We start from the raw sequence: 20,924 nt of genomic DNA, 5'->3' as shown, positions 1-20,924 counted from the left end.
TAATAATGATTTTCTTCGGGAACCAGTGGTCTTAGAGTTACCTCTATGGTTGTACGACACTACTGTTATTATGGTCGCTTTCCCTCACACGAAAGTTTCGAGAACCTTGTTGAAATGGACATCCTTGATCGCCCCCGAAAACCTCTGTGCTCCCCCGCCTAAAGGCTTACCCAGAGGCCTCGAAAGGCGCATGGGTTGTTTTTTTTCCGCTATTCAAACTGCCCAAAAGACTTCTGAATTTGCGCACAGACTGCCCTGAATTGTTAAGTATTTTTTATAAGAAACCGCAATTTTACTGAAATTAATAGATTTGCCTCGATGTTTCCACAATTTCTATTGATTTTTTTTACCGTCGATCTTGTTTTCCGTACAGTACTATGTGCTACCGTACTAGTGCTAGTGCTACCGACACCAGTTAGGCAGCTCCCACACCTGGACCCTACCTATCGACCCATCAACTCATGAACCGGGGACCAACGGCTTTACTTCCCGAAGGAAGGCGCAATGGGAGATTTTATTACTTACTTACTTAAGTGTCCTGAGCGCCATCCCTGGCGCAAAGGGCCAACGTGAAAGATCTCCATCCTGGGCGATTGTTTGCTTTCGCCTTGACCTGGGCCCAGGTCAAATTCCGGTCGACTTGCTTAATCTCCTTGTTTAGGCTTCGCCGCCATGAGCCCCTGGGTCTGCCTCTGCTGCGATGTCCGGCTGGATTCCAATCCAGCGCTTGTTTGCAGATTTCATTTCCGCTCTTCCGTAGAGTGTGGCCAACCCACCTCCACTTACGTTCCCGAATTTCTGTCGATATCGGCTTCTGGTGACACCGTCGATGGAGCTCGGCATTCGAAATCCAGTTGTGAGGCCACCAAGCACGAATTATATACCGCAGGCATCGGTTGATGAACACCTGCAGCTTCTGTGTGATCTCCGCTGATACGCACCATGTTTCGCTAGCGTACAGCAGTACAGATTTCACGTTAGAGTTGAAAATTCGGATCTTCGTGCGGAGACTAATCTGATTTGACTTCCAGATGTTTCGTAAACTCGCAAAAGCAGCCCTTGCCTTCTTGATCCGTGCACCTATGTCACTCTTGGTTCCGCCGTCCGACGCTATCTGGCTGCCAAGATATTGGAAACTTTCAACCTTCTCCACTTCCTGACCAGCTACCGTAAAATTGGATGGATTTCCCGTGTTGATATCCAACGATTTAGTTTTGCTGTCGTTGATGTTGAGACCTGCCGCTGAGGAGCGTTCGGCGAGATCGTCGAGCTTACTCTGCATGTCAGAACGCCGTTGTGATACTAAAGCAACGTCATCCGCCAAATCTAGGTCGTTTAGATGCTCCATTGTAATAGGCTGCCAGAGCAACCCACGGTTCGGCACACGGTCGATCGCACCAACCATTATCTCGTCGATTACGATGAGGAACAGTAGCGGTGATAGAATACATCCTTGCCTCACTCCAGCGACTACCCGAATAGGGTCAGATAGGGCTCCGTTGTGCAGCACCCTGCACGTGAAAGCCTCATACTGAGCTTCGATGAGGTTGACGATTTTATCCGGAACTCCCTTGCGCCTTAGGGCGCCCCACAGGTTTTCGTGGTTGAGTCGGTCGAAAGCTTTTTCGTAGTCAATGAAAACCAAGTAAAGGGACTCTTGGAATTCGTTGACCTGCTCCAAGATTATGCGGAGCGAGACAATATGGTCCACACAGGATCTTCCAGCACGGAATCCCGCGTGCTGCCGTCGGAGAGTCGCGTCGATCTTCTCCTGTATCCGGTTGAGGATAACTTTGCATAGAACTTTGAGAACACAACACAGTAACATAATGCCACGCCAGTTATCGCATACAGTTGGGTCCCCCTTCTTTGGGACCTTCACTAAGACGCCCTGCATCCAGTCAGCCGGAAAAGTCGCGGTGTCCCAGATATTGCAGAATAGTTGATGCAACATTTGTGCAGATAGCATGGGGTCAGCTTTGAGCATCTCTGCTGATATGCGATCGACCCCGGGAGCCTTGTTGGATTTCATGGTTCGGATAGCAGCTTCGATCTCCGGTAGGGATGGCGCCTCAGAATTGACGCGAGTGATGCGTCGCACTCTTGGCGGTTCATGCCGAGATGTTGATGGCTGGTTGACCGACGAAACTTGTAGAAGCTGTTCGAAGTGTTCAAACCAGCGTTTCAGCTGATCAGTGGGGTCGGTGAGCAACTGACCAGTCGCGTCCTTCACTGGCATCCTAGGATTCATCCTTGCTCCACTCAGGCGTCGTGAGATATCGTAGAGGAGACGGATATCGCCTGTTGCTGCGGCTTTCTCACCTTCATCGGCTAGGGAGTCCACCCACGCTCGCTTATCCCGCCTACACGAGCGCTTCACTTCCTTCTCGAGAGCCGAATACAGTTGGCGGGCCTGGTTCTTCGCTCCTCTGGTTCTCGCCCGCTCTATCGCGGCTTTTGCATTTCTCCGCTCCTCTATCTTCCTCCAGGTGTCATCCGTGATCCACTCCTTTCTCTGAGCGCGCAGCTCGCCCAGGTTGTTTTCACTCGTTTCAGTAAAGGCATCCTTGATCGCCGTCCATTGCTCTTCTACGCTGCCACCATCAGGAATATCCGCAGCTCTGGTCTCCAGTTCCTCGACGAATGACCTTTTTACTGCTGGATCTTCCAATCGGCGTGTGTTGAATCGCCGTCCGAGCCGCTCCTCCCGCCGCTGGACCCGCGCGATACGAAGGCGGATCTCTCCAACGAGGAGATGGTGGTCAGACGCGATGTCGGCACTGCGTTTGTTCCGAACGTCAAGAAGGCTCCTTCTCCATTTTCGGCTGATGCAGATGTGGTCGATTTGATTTTCGGTATGTCCATCACGGGAAACCCACGTGACTTTGTGCACTGGTCGATGGGGGAAGAGCAAACCCCCGATCACCATGTCGTTATTGCCACAAAACTCTGCCAACAGCTCACCGTTTTCGCTCATTTCGCCAAGACCATGGCGCCCCATGACACGCTCATAATCCGTGTTGTCGGAGCCGATCTTCGCATTGAAGTCGCCGATGTAGATCTTGATGTCACCTCTCGGAATTTTATCCACGACTGCATTCAGTTGACTGTAAAAGTTCTCTTTGTCCTGTAACTCGGCAGCATCGGTTGGCGCATAACATTGGATTATGGTTAGGTTACGAACCCGTGTTCTGAATCTGGCAACGATTATCCTCTCATTGATAGGTTCCCACTTGATGAGCGCCGCATTTGCTTGGGCGCTAAGCAGGAAACCAACTCCACGGTAGCGGGGAGCGTTTTCACCTCGAATACCAGAATAGAGTAGTACCTGTCCCGACGGCAGCTTGTGTTCTCCAAAGTTTGGCCAACGGACTTCGCTTAGTCCCAGGATTTCGAGCTTCATGCGTCGAGCCTCGCTGGCGAGTTGTGCCAGCTTCCCCTGTTGGGCTAGCGTTAGTACATTCCATGTTCCAATTCTTGTCCGTTGTTTTGCGCTAAAAGTCGTTGCCGTAATATCAGTCCGTGATCTTTCTCTATTGGTTTCTGTAACAGTTGTAAAGTTTCGGGGACAGTAGGTAGTTAGCCTAAGGTCTCCTATCCGCCGTGATGGGGCTGCCATCTTGGGTATAGCTTTCGGGGATAAGCATTTCTTGTTTCAGCCGCTGGATGCCAGGCAGACGCTGTTTGAGCCGCACCTCCATGGTGGACAGACGCTCAGTTATTGTGTAGATGGGGCTGCCATCTTAGATTTAGCTGACACAATACAGCATTTCTTATTCAGCCGCTGGATGCCAGTCAGGCGCTGTTTGAGCCGCACCTCCATGGTGAACAGACGCTCAGGCCGTGTAGGCCGAACCCGCTAGGGGCCCCCTTCCCTGTCAGCATATGACCAAAGCTCCCACCGGGGTTGGTTACCCGATCTTCGCTAAGGTTGCTCATATCCCAGGAGACACCACGAGGAGGTAGGGATAGGAGTTACTTCCCGAAGGAAGGCGCAATGGGAGATTTTATGCCTCAGAAAATCCCGGCGGTGCCGACTGGGATTGAACTTTGACTGGAATTCAGGTTCATAAACTTTATAAGCTCTCACGGAACTTTGCCTTAAATCACTAATTTTCCCTGAATTTTTCTGGACATTCCTTAAGTTTTCTATGCTTTCCTGAAGTTCTCTAAATTTGCTGAATGTTCCGGCAAATTTTCTAATATATTCGTAATTCCTTGGCGCTTCTGAAGTTTTCGGATCACAAAACTCCTTGTTAGCCACTGCGAATTTCCTTAAGTCAATGGGATTGCTCTGAAGTTATGGAATTTCGTGATGAGTGATTATCACGGTTTTGGGTCCATTGCTGCAATGGAAGCTCTCTGCCTCCGATACTGCCATACAATAAAACCACTGGAAGCGGATCCCATTCTGATGGAGGAGCTTTACTGGATTGCGGAAGATAAAGCATTTGCTGTGCTGTTTTAAATATAGTTTGACGATGTTTTGTATAATGAACAAGAATGCTTGGCTCTATAAAGTGAATTTGATTGAGCCTTATCATATAAATAAAAAAAAAAAAAAACTTAGCTTAATTTTCGCAGTTCATTGAAACTCTCGAAATTTCCATGATATATCACTCTTAAAATATTTTCACACTTTCCAGATTTTCATATAATTTTTACTGAGTTCCAGAAGTTCTCTCGGATCTTTTCTGAAGTTTCCGAAAATTCCCTTAGTTTCTCGAAAAGGTTTCTGCAATTTTCTTGATATTACTTGAACTGCCCTTTGATTCTCTGATCTGACTTGATGTTCTCGGAGGTTCCCTGAAGCTCTCAATTATTTTGAAGGCCTCGATTCAACTCTGAAATAAATGAAACTCCTTTAAACTTCCCTAAAATTCTCTGGATTTCTGGGAAGTTCCTGACATATTTTGGAAGTTTTCATAAATTCTCTGAAGGTCTCTGTACTTCCTTGAAATACTTGGAACATCTTAAGGGTTCTCGATTTCAGGGCTGGTAGCGATCAAAGCTATCAAAAATAGTGATTTTAGTGACCACGTTGAAGAAATAAGTGACCAAATAGTGACTTATAGTTGTAAAAAAGTGACTTTAAGGGAAGAAAATAAGTCGTTTTGATGGCATACCAAATAAATGTTTGATGTTTTAGACTTATTCAATTAGATTCTCATCAACACTTAATCAAAGCTTCTACTACCTGAAAAACCAGGAATCTGCATGGAATTTTATTTTTCCTGGAAATACCTGGATGTATAAGGGAATCTTATCATTTCTCAGGAAATTTAATAATTTTCTTACTAAGAATGCATTTTAAAATAAAAACATTTAATATTCTTAGTTATTTTCATTCACACATTGAATAGATCCAGAATGGATTAATCTTCAGTAACAAATACATAAATTTATAAATTCTGAACTGAACAGTTATAATCAAGAAATTTTCAAGAATCTGGAGTCAAATTCCTTGCACAGTTTTAAGGCTCATGGAATTTTATTATAATTTCTAAGGACCTCATTCCACGGGAGTTATGGGGGAAAAAATCAACTGCAATCTGCTTTCATGGTACTTCTGAGGAATGTTAGACTTCATATGAAGCCTAAGCTTAAAATAGTAAACTCCTTCCGAATTTTGATGAGAAATTTTCCGTTGAATATGGAATGGACTAATCTGTGGTCTTCATACTTACTTGAAAGTTCCCAAAATATTCCTTAATTTGATTGAACTGTCTTGAAGATCTTTTATAGTTTGAGAAACTAGCCTGATGCTCGCAATACTTCTCATCATTTTTTTTAACTTTAAACTTTTTCGGACTTCCTAAAGTTTCCACAATTTTCCTAACGATCATGAAACTTCTCTAAAGTGTTAAAAATTCACTGAATTTCTCGAAGCTTTTTTTAAATTTATGTAATTTCCCTGCTCTGGAATATCTCTGCGCTGAGGATATCCGTTCTTTCTGGAAGTTTTTTTTTTGTTTAGAGCTATATTAGTGAGATCAATATCTTTCTCGAAGTTCTCGAAACTGCTCTAAAGTGTTTGCAGTTCTCATGAAGCTAGTTGTACTACCATGAATTTAATTGAATTGTTCTAAAAATGTTTAAGCTTGCGTGAACGTTTTGACACATGTGAAAACCTCAATAATTTTCTTAAAATCTCTCAAGTTCTCTGAAAATCTGGGAACTTCTTGAAATTTCCCGCTTATTTAGTGAAACTAGTTCAGCAGAACTCCCTGAAATTCCCTTTGTTTTTGGAGCTTTACTAAGCTTATTTGAGATGCTCCCGAAATGTCCATAAAAGTTCCTGAAGTTCTCGGATCTTCCCTTAAGTTCCATAGACTTTTATGAAATTCTCGAAATGTTTTTGAAGATCTCTGTACTTCTGTGAAATTTTCGAAGTTATTCTGAAATTTCAGGAACTTCTTTAGGTTTCCGCTCCGCAGCGAAATAACTAATATATGATTTTCACTGAAGTTCTCAAGATTTGTCTGAAGTTTAAATTATCGAAAATAATTCATAATTTTTTCAATAATCTAGAGTTTCCTGATGCTTTTAAAACTACCCAAAATATTTCTCTATTTCCTTAAAATTCTCTAGGCAGAGCACTTAGTATTTTTTAAAAGAACCCACCATTTTACTGGAATTGATTTAATTGCCTCTGGAATTTCTTGAAAATATCGGTGCTTGCTAAAAGTTCTCGATTTTTTTTTAAATTAATAGAACTTCGTTGATGTTTTCTTATCAACTTAGCTAAATTTTGAAAAATTTCTATAGATCTTGAGATTTCCATGAATACTCGCACATTTTCCGGATGCTGATATAATTTTTATAGCGTTCCAGAAATTTTCTCTGAGCAAACCGGAAATTCCGCTTTCTGCAATTTCCTTGAAATTTTTTGAACTACCTTTTAATGATCTGTCTCTCTCTGATGTTCTCAGAGCTTCCCTAAAACTCTCAACTAATGAAGATCTCAGCTCTGCTTTAAAATAAATGGAATTTTCGTAAAAACCTTTAAACTTCCCTGGAATTCTCTGGATTTCTGTGAAATTCCTGAAATATTTCTGAAATTGTCATTAATTGTTTGAAAGTCTGAAGGACTGAATCTCTCGGAACATCTTAAGGGTTCTCGATTTTATTTCAGCACCTCATGGAACTATCCTGAATTTGTCTAAACTCACGCTTATAGATTTTTAGACCAATTCAATAGTCTGGGCTAAAGTTTCGAGGACTTCCCCTTAAGATCTCTGGAATTCCCCAAAGATCTCAAGATCTAGCTTTTCTGAGATCATAAAAGTTTCCACATTTTTGATAGTACGAAACGTTAATACATTAAACATGTTGTGATCTTAGACTTACTAAAATGAAGTAAGTGTTCAACTTCAACATTTAATGGATTTGAGCTAAAGCTGTTTCTTTAAAACTGATTGTCATGTCTTAAAAACGTTTGCGTTAAAAACATATGTTTAACGCATTTCATAAAAAGCATTATTATTATAAACCTGGAAATTATCTGCCAAAGTTATGGAAAAACCTGGAAAACTCAGGGAACTATTTTTAGCCAAATGAGTGGACACCCTGTAGATAGAGAAGAACGATTAAACGTAAAAAAAACTCTATACCAGGTCGTCAACTTCGAATTGTTCAAAAATAGAACAAAATGTAGGCCTATCCAGAAGAACGATCAATCTTGAAATAAATGCACGTTTAAAAAAGTTTGAAATAGTGACTTATTACAAGAAAAAGTGACTTTAGTGACTTGACCTTAAAAAAAGAGACTGAAGTGACTGGCTTGAAAAAAGTGACTCGCTACCAGCCCTGCGATTTGTTTTTCTTCAGCATATCATAGAACTTCCTGATTTTTTTCTAAGCTCACGCTAATAGACATTTAAACTGCTCCAAAAGTCTGTACTAAAGTAACGGGAACTGCCCTAAGGGTCTCTTAATTTCCCCAAAGATCTCTAGTTTTAGCTTTTCTGAGGTACATAGAGCTTCTTTGAAGTTTCCACACTTTTTCTTAAATTCTGTATATTTCTTAAGTTCTCTAAAATTCTAGGAAATTTTAGTTCCGGCATTTTTTTCAGAAGCTAATAGATCCCCTTTGAAGTTCTTAAAGCTCCCAGAAAGTGGCCCATATTTTCATAATGTAAACTTCCCTTATGTTCCCGCAGTTTGCTGCAATTTTCAATATCTTGAACTTGTACATGGAATACAATCTTAGACTTACTAAAATTAAGTAAGTGTTAAACTTCAACATTCAATCAAGTTTATTGTAAAGCTGTTTCTTTAAAACTGATTGTCATGTATAAAAAATAGCATTCATATTATAAACATAGCAATTTTCCGTTAAAATTCTGGAAAACCTGGAAAATTCAAAGTGAGTGATTGGCTTGAAAACAGTGACCAAGTCACTTGACTTACTACCAGCCCTGTTGACTAGACACAATGAAATCAATTTTAGAACATTCTCTCAGATGTGAAGACCGTTATTTAAAAATGGCTCCCTAATAATTCAACCACAGCAAGCTTGACATAGGAAAATCCAAATGTGCCGTCCAACTAGTTTGCAAATATTCCACCACAACCAGGTAGACTAATCACACTCGGATGACCTTCAGTCTGCCGAGCAAAACACCAATTATCATTCTCACTTCAAAAGTTAACAGTTACCGAAGTCCAATAGGAAAAAAAAATAAAAGTACAAAACCAAGTCGAAGTCATCCCTTCCCACCTACTTTCGACTTCATTTCAGCACTTATTTCAGGTGAAAATGCATTATTCTGCTTATTCAGTTGCTTATTGTTATTGTTGTTGCTGTTTTCGTTATGTTTATGTTGGCCTCGTATAGTTCTGCTCTTTTTTTCCCCCCTGCTATTTCTCATTCGCCTCTGCCACTCTCGCGTGTATTGGTGACTCATTCAGCACTCACTCACTCACGGCCTACTACAGTGAAACGATAGAACGGTGTTGTCATTCACAGCCTTCTTCGCATGCGCGAGCTCGCTATCACTTCACCGCACAACCACACAGAGCAGCCAGTAGGCTATGCTATAGCAGGGGGTTCTTATGTATGTTTTTGTGTGCCGCGCTGAGCGCCCTCTGCTGGTCGTCGGTCGCAACGCAAGGTAGAAGAGACCAAAAGAGACTAGCAAAGAGGGAAAAAAACACGATATGTGAGCTGAGCAGCAGCAATAAGCAAGCAGGCAACGGCAACGACGACGACGACGACGGCGGCTGCGATACTCTGGCTTTTTCCGATAAATGGAAGTATTTTCAGCCATATTTGATTTACGCAATGGTGGCTCGTTCGCTTGGGGAATATTGGTGAAATTGACTGCAATTGACACTTTCCCGGATCAGAAAATTGCATTATTGGCACTCACACATCCATAGCAGACCCCGATTGGGTTCGCCTTACGACAAAGGCAAATGATAACAGATGGCACTGGCTTCAGCCTTCACTACTCAACGGCATTCATTGACTATTCCGAGTGAGCTAAACTTTCCTAACACGAAATTGACACTTTTTCGCTTAATTTTTCAGCAGAATTCTAGGAAAAATTTCAACGTTTCACACACGAGCTAACCACTCCCGAGACACGGTCTATCCGTGCGCGTTTCTCGATGCAAAGTAAAGTGGAAACTCGCTCTCTGCCAGCAAACACCACTGGCACTGGCACAGGCAGCGCACACAGCAGAGCTTGCTTCGACAGCGATGACGATGGGCGAGAGACCAGGGGACAGGCGGCGAGGCATCGAAGCAGGCGGTCATGGAGTGACGAAGAGATGGGGAATGACGACGAGAATCATAGCAAACGGGGCAACTTTGCTTGCTGCTGCTGGTGTTGTTGTTGTTGTTGTTCTTGTTGTTGATGCTGCTCTCAGTTCAGTACCATTGCCGTTGTTCGTTGCTTGGGTTGGTTGCTGCTACTCTGAACGAAGAAGGCAGGCAAAGTCTCCGCTGCTGCTGTTGCTGATGATGGTTTTGTGCTTCCACCACCGTATTCGCATTCACAATTCGCTCGAAAATGGATTGGGGCCTGACCGTCCATCCAACTGCCAAGACAGACATATTCACCGACCATCTTCTACATTTCTTTTCCTGTCCGTTGCGCGCTCGCTGCTCCCTTTCTGTTTCTGACTCTGACTCCGGCTCTGCATCGAAATTTCATCCGCATTAGTACGCCTGCTTGGATTGCACCGTTCACTTCACCTCTGCGTCGCCTGCTTGGAACCAATTCGCTCAAGAATTTCAATCACCATTTCTTACAAACGAAAAAAAAAAACGCAACATCCATGAGCCGTGTGTATGCATAGTAAACATCCTCTCGGAAGAAAACACAATGTTTCAAAATCACCAGTCCAGTGACGTCCCACTTAAGGTGGGGGCTGACTTCTTTTTTTCCCTCCCCGTCTTGTACGGTATCTCCTTCTTCCACACAACTACCACACTCACTTACTTCTTTCTCTGTCTATCGTTCGTTCTGCCACTGTAGGTACTTCTGATTGCTTAGCTTTGAAATTCAAATTTCGAAAAACTGTCCTCGTCGCCACTTTGCAAAGGCTGCACTATCGATAATTTTCAACTCACTTCGCGCAAACGGCAAATGGCGACCGTCGTCTCGGTTCTTTTCCAACCTTTTCACGCAGTTTCAGCGAACGCGACGCGAGCAAAATTGCCTCCTCTGTTCATCATCATGTTTTCACTTCACTTCACCGATGTATAATAAGGCTGGCAAATGGTGGTGTCCATTCGGCACTCTCTCACTCACTCACTCACTCAATGGTGTTGCGGGGCGCGCATCTGCTCAAGGCGAGTGAGTGCCTTCATAATAGTGTGGAAGAAAGTCTGATTTTTATGAGTGAGTAGCATAAGGGAGGGGTTCTCAGTTTTGGGTTGATGGGATGGGTGAACGTGATCGTGCCGGTCTAGTTGGAAGTGAATGCCGATGCAATAGGGTCGTACAGAAACTTGCGCTGACGTATTATAGCCACAATTGGTTGATCTTGTTGGCAACCAACGGCTACTATGGTTACTTGTTGGGTAAATCACCCACTTGATTGAAGTCGTCTCCATTACACTTAGTTTATTTATTTATTGTAATTCATCTGACAGTAGTTGTCTTAATGAATAAAACTTAGATAATACACAAAACAGAAACAGATAAACATATTACGAAAATAATCGCAATCTTCTCAATCGGTTTCGAAATTGGTTCGATGAATCATCTAGACGTTGGCTCATGGTATCCATATGGAATCTTGGTTGTATTATTATTATTAATTTATTTGATAAGGCTCAACCGAATTAGCTTTACAGAGCCGAGGATTCTTGTTCACTATACAATACATCTTAAAAACTATCGGCAAAAGGTACAACACAGTAAACATTTTATCTTCCGCTATCCAATAAGCCTCCTCCATCAGAACTGGAGCCGCTTCCAGTGGTTTCATTTTATGGCAGTTACGCCAACGAGGGTCAGAGCGCTTCCATTGCAGCAATGGACGCAAAACGTGGTCAGCACTCACAAATTCATCACGAAATGGTTGCTTTGCAAAGTCGACGACGCATCGACTGAAAGAACTGCTGATGAAGAACAATGAGGAGGACCACACAATGGTTGTTGTAAACAGACGATTTCGTGACACACATTGAGAGTGGTCTGCTTCTGTCGACAACCGAGTGAACACTGGAATCTTGGTTGTAGTAAGGATGATTGCCGCAACGTCCTTTGAGGAACACGGAAGCTTACTTGTGAAAGCAGTTGAGGGCAGTCCACATCGCCATTTAAAAGGTTCGCTACAAATAAGGCTTGTTACATTTTTCTTCTGTGTTCCAATGTGTCCAGGTCCAATATCATGCGTCGGTCTGCAGGCTGCGCAAACTTACCTTACCTTACCAATCAGACTAAGGCCTTGTTGTCCTCTGCTGTCCGAAGAAGTCGTCTGCACTTTACTCGATCCATGGCCACACTTCGCCAGCCTCGTAGTCTGCATAGGGTCCGCAGGTCGCCTTCTACTTGCTCGATCCACCTTGCCCACTGCACGCCTCTTCTTCTTGTTCCTGTTGGGTCGCTTTCTAGAACCATTTTCACTGGGTCGTCGTGTGGCATTCCTACAACGTGCCCGGCCCACCGTAGTCGCCCAATTTTTGCAATGTGAACCATGGATGGTTCTCCCAGCAGCTGGTGCAATTCGTGGTTCATTCACCTCCTCCACGATCCGTCATCCATCTGCACTCCACCGTAGATGGTACGCAACACCTTCCGTTCTAAAACACCAAGGGCGCGTTGGTCCTCCACGAGCATAGTCCAGGTCTCGTGGCCGTAGAGGACCACCGGTCTAGTCAGCGTCTTGTAGACAGTCAACTTCGTGCGGCGGCAAATTTTATTCGAGTTCAAAGTAGGCACGACTCCCTGCCATAATGCGTCTTTGAATTTCTCTGCTGGTATCATTTTCGGCGGTCACCAGTGAGCCCAAATACACGAACTCATCGACCACCTCGATTTCGTCACCGTCAATCTGAACTCGGGGTGGGAGGCTAACATTGTCTTCCCTAGAACCTCTTCCTATCATGTATTTTGTCTTTGATGCGTTGATCGCAAGTCCAATCCGCCTAGCTTCAGCCTTCAGTCTAATGTACGTTTCCGCCATCGTCTCAAAGTTCCGTGCCATGATGTCAATGTCATCGGCGAAGCCAAGAAGCTGCGTGAACACGTTCTATTCGGAGATTCCACACTAGCTCATATGGAGACCAGACCACAGATGCATTCTCAAGTATGGGCCGGACTAAAGAGCAATATAGTGCCTTCAAGCAGTGAGGGTCTTTGAAATCTCGTGCAATCTTCAAAATAAATCCACAAACAAATCTAGCAGAGCTTGAAGACGATGACAATCCTCAATCGAGTGAACTATGACGTATAGCTAAGATCATCTGCATAAACGAGCTTGCATTTAACTTCCAAAAAAGCTGTAACATCGTTGAAGAATAACGTAAACAAAAGTGGACCCAGATTACTTCCCTGAGGTACTCTAGAGGTGCTGGTAAACGTAGAAGAGACACAAGATCCTAGTCGTACTCGAAGAGTTCGGCCAGTCAAGTAGGAACGTAACCAAGACCTAAGTTGATCAGACGCTCCCAGTCGGGAAAGCTTGCATAACAAAACCTTCTGGTCGATTTTGTCGAATGCGGCTTTCAGATCAGTATATATGACGTCGCGGTAATGCATGTACTGGTGAAATCCAAAAGGTTAGTAGCTACCGATCTACCGGGAATAAATCCATGCTGGTCAGTTGAAATGTAGTTCTTCGAGCGATTCAGGACCAATTCGCTCAAGATGATCTCAAACAGTTTGGACGCTGCCGAAATTGTCAGCTTTGAAAACAGGAAACATATACGACTGCTTCCACAATGTTGGGAATTTTCCTTGCTCAAAGGATGCATTAAATATGGCTGCTAAAGGTTCTGCTAAGGCAGCTGAGCAACGGCAGAAGACCACTGCCGGAATTCCATCTGGACCAGGAGATAGTGAGGTTTTCAGTCTCCTTGCTGCTGAATGTACCATATCCCGAGTTACTTCGAATGTGCTCAGTTCCACTAAGTCACTAGGCGTATCAAAGGCAGCAGATTCAGCTTCAACGTCACTTGTCAAATTTTTATCGAAGACAGATGCAGTGTTTAGCAAACATCTAACACGCTTCGCTAAGAGAAGTGAACTCTTTCCCATCGATTAGCATGTTGGCCGGTATACTCGCATCTTTGCTTTTGCTGTTGATAAAGCTCCAAAAAATTCGGTGGTTACGCCGCAAATTCCACTGGACTCTGAGGACGTGTGATTTGTACAAGGCACTGTTAAGTTTAATGTAAGCGATACTGGCACACGAAGCGTGACTTCAGCTGTTCTGTGACGACGTAGTTTTCTCTGGACTGCGTTACGCTCACGCTTCAGCACTCTAAGCTGAGGAGTACTCCAAGCTGGAGAAATCGGTCGTCTTTTGAGAGGAACATTTGTTTCCAACCAGTGTTGAATAATGCTACAGAAACGCACAGTCATCTCATCAACATCAATGCATTCAGACACATTGGCCCAGTCTTGATCAAAAAGATACTGCAGTAATGAGACATGATCAATTTTCTTGAAGTCTAGAAGCCCTGCTCTATCATCCACGTTGCAAGCTGGGTGAGATGACCAGTCAAGTGGAACAGGTAGCGACATAATTGAGGAAGGATGGTGAGCATCAATAGGTAAAAGCGGCACAGCGGATTCGTCGATATCGAAATCATTGTCACCGTTGCAAAATACCAAATCCAGCGTGCGGCCAAGTTCATTTCGGACTTATTGTGTTGACTGAGATTAACGAAATCCATTCCATCAACGAGAGCAGTACTTGCAGCGGTCAGTGAAGATGTTTCGGTGAGGCTTGACGCCACAAACAAGAATCTTATCATCACAAGATGCCTTTTCGCACAACTCTTTGACTGAGGCAATATGCGCTTCCATACGACGTCGCGACTTCGGTCGGGTGGGATGTACACAGCGCATAAATATAGTCTATAGCCATGTAAGTCCAGTGATACACAGACTTGTTCCAGTCTAGTACCGTGTCTGAAATTCGCAAATGAGCTGACATAACGTTGCGTCACAGCTATCAGCACGCCACCAAAGCATGTTTTATCGCTGTTGCGTAAGTTGCGATCACAGCGAAACACGTTGTAGCCAGGTCCAAAAATCTGAGTCGAATTGATGCTATCGTCAAGTCCGGTTTCAATCAAGATGATAACATCATACTCGGAATCAGCAGCAGCCAGGAATAGATCATCAATTTTTGTCCGAATACCTCGTACATTTTGGTAGTACACCCAGACCCGCTCTTGAGGCGGTGAGGCGCTGGAAGCAATGGACGAATCAGGAGCGGGACAGATCATGACACGATCATACTTGCCTTGAATTGCAGGTTGGAAGACCCCTTCTCCAAGCCCACACACAGGTCCGGGACGACTGCGGGACGATGACTGGATTAACTCGACTGTGGCGTAGTGCCAACTTCAATGCGTCCCAGAGTTCTTAGGCGACCGGTAGGTGATGTAGTTCATGACTGCATGTCACCAGCCACGTTGTCTGCGGAGGCTCAACACTTCGTCTTCACGCTACTCATATCCATCAAAAGTAGGGCTACCCAAAATTGAGTAAACAAAGTTGGGACTGACAAGATGATGAGTGGACAACATTTACCTAACTCCGAACGGTGTTGATCATTTGTCATCTTGTCGGCTCCAACTTATGGGTAGCCCTACTTTTGACGAATATGATTTGTTTAGAAATAGCGTGGTCTACCTTGCCCGCTGTGCGTCTCTTCATCTACACTGAACGAAAACATCCGCAACACTTCGTATGATTATTGCATTGCTCGAGCCCTTTAACAATGTGCTTTCGAATTTTGGATGATTGCCTTGTGGTTGAATTCGTTGTCAGCTGATGAGCATCCATATCACAGAACGCCGGTGCAGAAAGTGCTCACCTACATACCATTCCAATCAGGCTAAGACCTTGATGTCCTCTACTGTCTGAAGAAGTTGTCTTCACTCTACTCGATTGATGGCCAGGTAGTCTGCGAAGGGTCCGCAGGTCACCTTCTGTTTGGTCGATCCACCCAACCCGCTGTGCGTCTCTTCTTCTTGTGCAAGTTGGATCGCTTTCGAGAACCCTTTTCACTGGGTTGTCATTCGGCATTATTACGACGTGCCCAGCCCACCGTAGTTGCCCAATTTTTGCAGTGTGGACGATGGATGGTTCTCCCAGCAGCTGGCGCAATTCGTGGTTCATTCGCCTCCTACACGTTCCGTCTTCCATCTGCACCCCACCGTAGATAGCTCGCAACACCTTCCAAAACACCAAGGGCGCGTTAGTTCTTCACGAATATAGTCCTCGATCTCGTGGCCGTAGAAGACTGTCTTATGGATAATCAACTTCGCGGTGCAGCGAATTTTATTCGTCCGGAGCGTCCTCCGGAGTCCAAAGTAGGCACGATTCCCTGCCATTAGCGTCTGTGAATGTCTCTGCTGGTAATGTGCTCACCTACGGATTGCAAAATCAACAATGGTTTTTTTTAACTCTGTTCAATTTATGTTTGTCGTGTGTATTGATCGCTCTTTGACCCTGGTATATAATGGTTCAATTTTAAAAAAATGTTTAACACTGATGTTACAGTTCAACCTGCTTTATACCAACGACAACTTAGAAATTCTCGGTTTTTCCCAGTTGCCCATCATAGTTTTCCCAGTTTTATATAAAAAGCTACAAGTGGTTAAATTGAATACTCACAAAATGCTTCAAAATTGCATCAAATTATGTTCCATAATTTAAATAAATTAGTAAACATAAGACCGAAATTGTAAAAGCTTTTAAGAGTCTCGGAATTAAATATATTCCACTTGATAATATTTTCGAAGGCCGAATGGCTCTTTGAACCAAATGATATATTGAACTTGGCAATTTATTAAGAAAACGAAATTTCAGACACCGACAAATTTAAATATCGAATATGGAGTAATTTTCAAGACCTTAAAAAAAATTATCGCTTTATGATAACGTGTAACAGATAATTGGCAATGTTCGAAAAATTCGAATATTTTAAAATCTACTGACGCCATTTGAAACTACATACTTTAAAGATTTATTCGTTATCAATAGATTCAAAATCTATCGATAAACTACTGAGTAATGATTTTTCAAAGATTGACAATTTTCCGTTACACATTTTACCGGAGGCATCGTGTTCGGTGCAGGGCCCAACAAAGTCACTTTCATTCGAAAATCGTCAAACGGCGACGAAACTGGCAACCATCACTTTCAATTGAAAGTCATGCTGTTTTTTCTTCGAGCAGATCCCCTTGAACATCAACAGAACCAATTTCGATCAGTTTCCATGCTGTTTGTTTTGGCTTGACTCATGTTAATTACGTCTTTCATTGTCAAGTTAACTTACTTTCGCATTGAAGCGAAGCTCTAAATTCGCGCAGTTTTTCTGACTGTTGTTGATTGTGCACTCGGTTTATTTTTATCGCGATAAAAAGTGAGAAATGCTGTCAAATACCCATCAATATGAGTATTTTTGGAATCGGGATGATGTCTAATAAAAGAAAATCGATATCCAACACCATTTTGAAATCCAAGATGGCGGTTTCCAATTTTAGAAAAAGTGGGAAATACTGTTAAATACCTATCAATATAGATATTTTTGGGATCGGTATGACATCTTGAGAATGAAAATCGATATACGACGCCATTTGGAAATCCAAGATGGAGGCTTCCAATTTGAGAAAAGTGCAAAATACTGTCAAATACCATCTCAAATGGGTATTTTTGGAATTAGGGTGACGTCTATAGGCTAGAAAGTGATATCCGTCACCATTTTGAAATCCAAGATGGCGGCTTCCGATTTTATAAAAAAATGGCAAATACTGTCAAATACCCATCAATATGAGTATTTTTCGAATCGGTGTGACGTCTAGAGTTTAGAAATATAAATGAGACGCCATTTTTAAATCCAAGATGGTGGCTTCCGGTTCGAGAAAAATCAAGAAATTTTGTCAAATCTAGACTAACATTTGAAAAGGGCGTAATTCCAAAAACTTAATCCTATTTAACGACTTTCCATTTTCTGGATGATTTTATAAGTTTGACATATAGTTAATAGTGTAATCTATCATCATGCATCACTAAAAACTCAAAAAAAGTTTTCTTTGTCGTGAAATCGAGATGAAAACATCATACGCCCTGATAATTTCATACATGTTGTTACCCCCCGGATCTTCCACCCTTTGAACTGCCAACACTGGTGATACGCCATGGAAATACATCCTCGGGATTTTTTGTTTGTTGTTCCGCTTTGATTCTTCATTCGCAAATTTTGTGAGAGTGGAATTAAGCCCGGAGATTTTTTGGTCTTCTTTTTGTTCGTTGTTTACACGTGAACTATCAATCGGATGCATTTCAAATGAATCGCGCGTGACTAGATACTACAGACTCAATATGTTTGGCATATTAAAACGATATAATTCGTAGTTCTGGTGCAAGGCGTAACAACCAGATGCATCATAGAGTTGAAAGTTGGAAATACGCCATGTAAGAAGAAACGTTTTTGATGATTTGAAGTGATATTTTCTTCTACTTTTTCATGTTTATCGAGTAGTTTGTGAACTATTCTCTCTATATGTGGCAAAATATGGTTTGTTTACATTTTGGCTCTTCCGCCCCTTTCAAATGTTTGTCTAGAAATACCCATCAATATAGGTATTTTTGGAATCGAGATTATATCTAGAGAATGAAAATCGAAATGCGACGCCATTTTGAAATCCAAGATGGTGGCTTCTGATTTTATAAAAAATCGGAAATACTGCCAACTTAATATATGGGTATTTTTGGAATTGGAATGACGTCTAGAGATTGGAAATAGATATGCGACGCCATTTTGAAATCCAAGACGGTGGCTTCCGGTTCAATAAAAAGTGGGAAATTCTATCAAATACCCATCAATACGTTTTTTTTTTAAGAATTGGGGTTTCTGAAAACGGATGGGAGCCATTTTGGATTCCATCGATTTTTGGCATCTACGCATAATCCCCGTTCCGAAAATACCTATAAGTTAGGGCATTTGTCACTTTTTCTGAAAACCGATGGATTCCAAAATGGCGTCGAATATCGAATAGCTCCGCGAGATCTTTAAAATAATTCGGACAATAACTACAGGAGAGTTTGCCACACAAATTATGAGGAGAAATGCAAATGAATTCTTATGAGACTTTTAATGTGAGTAGAATTCCAAGGGAAGGAGGGAGATTCAAAAGGAAATCTGAAATGAGTTCAATGAACATTCTGAGATTTTTTCCGACGGGTTTCTTGTTAAGGAGAATTTCAAGGTAATTCCGAGGAAAATTCAAACAATATTGAATTCGGAGGTTGGTTCCAAAAACATTTTGTGGAATATTTCAATGGAATTGCGAGCAGGATTCTGAGTATGTTCTGATATTTTTTAGAGAATTCAGGGAAGCATTCCAAGTGAATTTCTAGAATAATTCTATGAGAGTTTCGGGAGAATACAAAGCATTCGCTCAGGAGAACTCCATGTGAGTTACAATAGAAATCTTCGTTGAATATGGAATGAACTGTTCTGAGGTCTTCAGAACTCTTTGACAGTTCCCAAAAATTCCAGAAATTAATGAAACTGTCTTGAACTTCTTTTGTAGTTTCAGAAACTATCCTGATGCTACAATACTTCTCATCAAATTGTTGAACTTCCCTGAGCTTGTTCGGACTTTCTAAAGTTTCCTTAATTTTCCTAACGATCATCGATCTTCTCTAAAGTTTTAACAATACGCTGATGTTCTCGAAATTTCTTTAAAATTGATGTTATTTCTCTAATGTTAATGAACTAAAAAAAAATGCAGTTCCCATTAAGCTTGTTGTACACTGCCCTGCATTTAATTGAACTGTCCTAATCCTCTGACGTTCTCTGAAAATCTCAGAACTTCTTAAAATTTCCCGCTAATGTTCTGAAACTAATGAAACTGAATTCCCCCTGAAACTCTTCCTATTTATGGAGCTTACTAATGTATACTGTATAATGGATGATTCAAACAGACCCTATTACAATTTCATTGAATGCTACCTCTCTACCACGCTAGCTTAATTCAGTGAGACCCCACTTGGGTCGTCACTCACCGCAATCGATTTCTCCCATCCTCAGTCGTCTTTTTTGCTGCCCATGCTCGTACGCTTTTCGACCATTTTCCCATTCCCATTTTCTCATGTTATCGGACATAAATTCAGTACTAACATATCAGAAGGGCCTAGCTCGAAACGTAAACAATGACCCACGCTAACTAACTACACCATCGGATAGAACAGAGTTTGCGTGGGTGTGTTGTCATTCATGAGAAATCGACGTCGTTGTTTACGTTTCGAGTTAGGCCCTTCTTACTCGTTGTTACTGCATTATTACTCTCTCACCACCATCATCATCAGCCTCACACACACACTGAAACCCATAGATGTGGGTGAGTTCCAATTCCTGCACTCCAACCGACACGACAATCACCCGCGCACGGCACTGCTCACCCGAACCTGAACTCAGTCCCAGTGTCCCCCAGTGTCGATTTTCTCCTCCCGTACCCATTCCAGGCGCGCACACCGCCCGGTCCGTTCGTTCGTTAGTTTAGGTTCGTTTCCCTGGTATTAATTTACTTTTCCTTTTGTGTTTCCTTTATTTTTTGTTCATGTGGAATCGATTCAGTTAGCAGCAACTGTTACTCGTATTTTGCTTCTTTCCAAGTGGGAAAGGAAGCAAGCAAAGGGAGCGATTTGGTCATCGTTGTTGGAACGAACGGGGAAAAAAAGGCACCGAAGTCGCAGCAAACAGACTGGAACAGCGAGCTCAGTCTGTTACCGCAGTAACCACATAACAAAAAAGAAAAGAAACTGAAAAATGCAATTATTGTTCTGCTGCGTTGCAGTCATCAACTTACACCGCCGAGCTCCTTGATGGTGGATTCGATCTCGTTCGCTAGCTGGTGCCGCTGGATGTCCAAGTAGAAACGGTGATATATCAAGGGTCTCGGGCCTTTCACGAGTTTCACTTTATCTGCAAACAAAAGGAAGAAGAAAGAACCGGACGTGTTAAATTTTTTTTTAGCTGCAAATATGTCGTCGGTGGGTTTGCCACGTTTCGAATCGCTCAAGCAATCGTTCGTTCCGAAAAGGAAAAAAAAATCACAATCGAAGCTACCTCAGCAGTAGGTAGATAAATACATAGTAGGCAAGTACTATCAGTTTGTTTTGCTCGCACCCATACCGAGGGCCGTGGTCCAAGTAGGCCATGCGCTTTGTTTGTTTATGATTGTTGATTCGTAAACCTTGCGCGCGTGAGAGAAAAAT

At 42.6% G+C, this 20,924-nt stretch overlaps 1 protein-coding gene across 1 annotated transcript in view; it reads right to left on the bottom strand.

Annotated features, from left to right (window-relative positions):
• The window catches only part of chif (chiffon), an 80,328-nt gene that overhangs the window by 26,689 nt on the left and 32,715 nt on the right, over nt 1-20,924 (bottom strand). The window contains exon 2 of the mRNA XM_065226913.1: nt 20,516-20,631. Within this exon, the coding sequence (XP_065082985.1) occupies nt 20,516-20,631 (116 nt within the window). The remainder of the gene's footprint in view (nt 1-20,515; nt 20,632-20,924) is intronic.

Source organism: Ochlerotatus camptorhynchus, unplaced genomic scaffold, assembly GCF_037179485.1.
Source record: "Ochlerotatus camptorhynchus isolate MF236.1 unplaced genomic scaffold, CSIRO-AGI_Acam_v1.1 ptg000022l, whole genome shotgun sequence".
Lineage (NCBI taxonomy): Eukaryota > Metazoa > Arthropoda > Insecta > Diptera > Culicidae > Ochlerotatus > Ochlerotatus camptorhynchus.
This window is presented reverse-complemented; position numbering and strand designations above follow the sequence as displayed.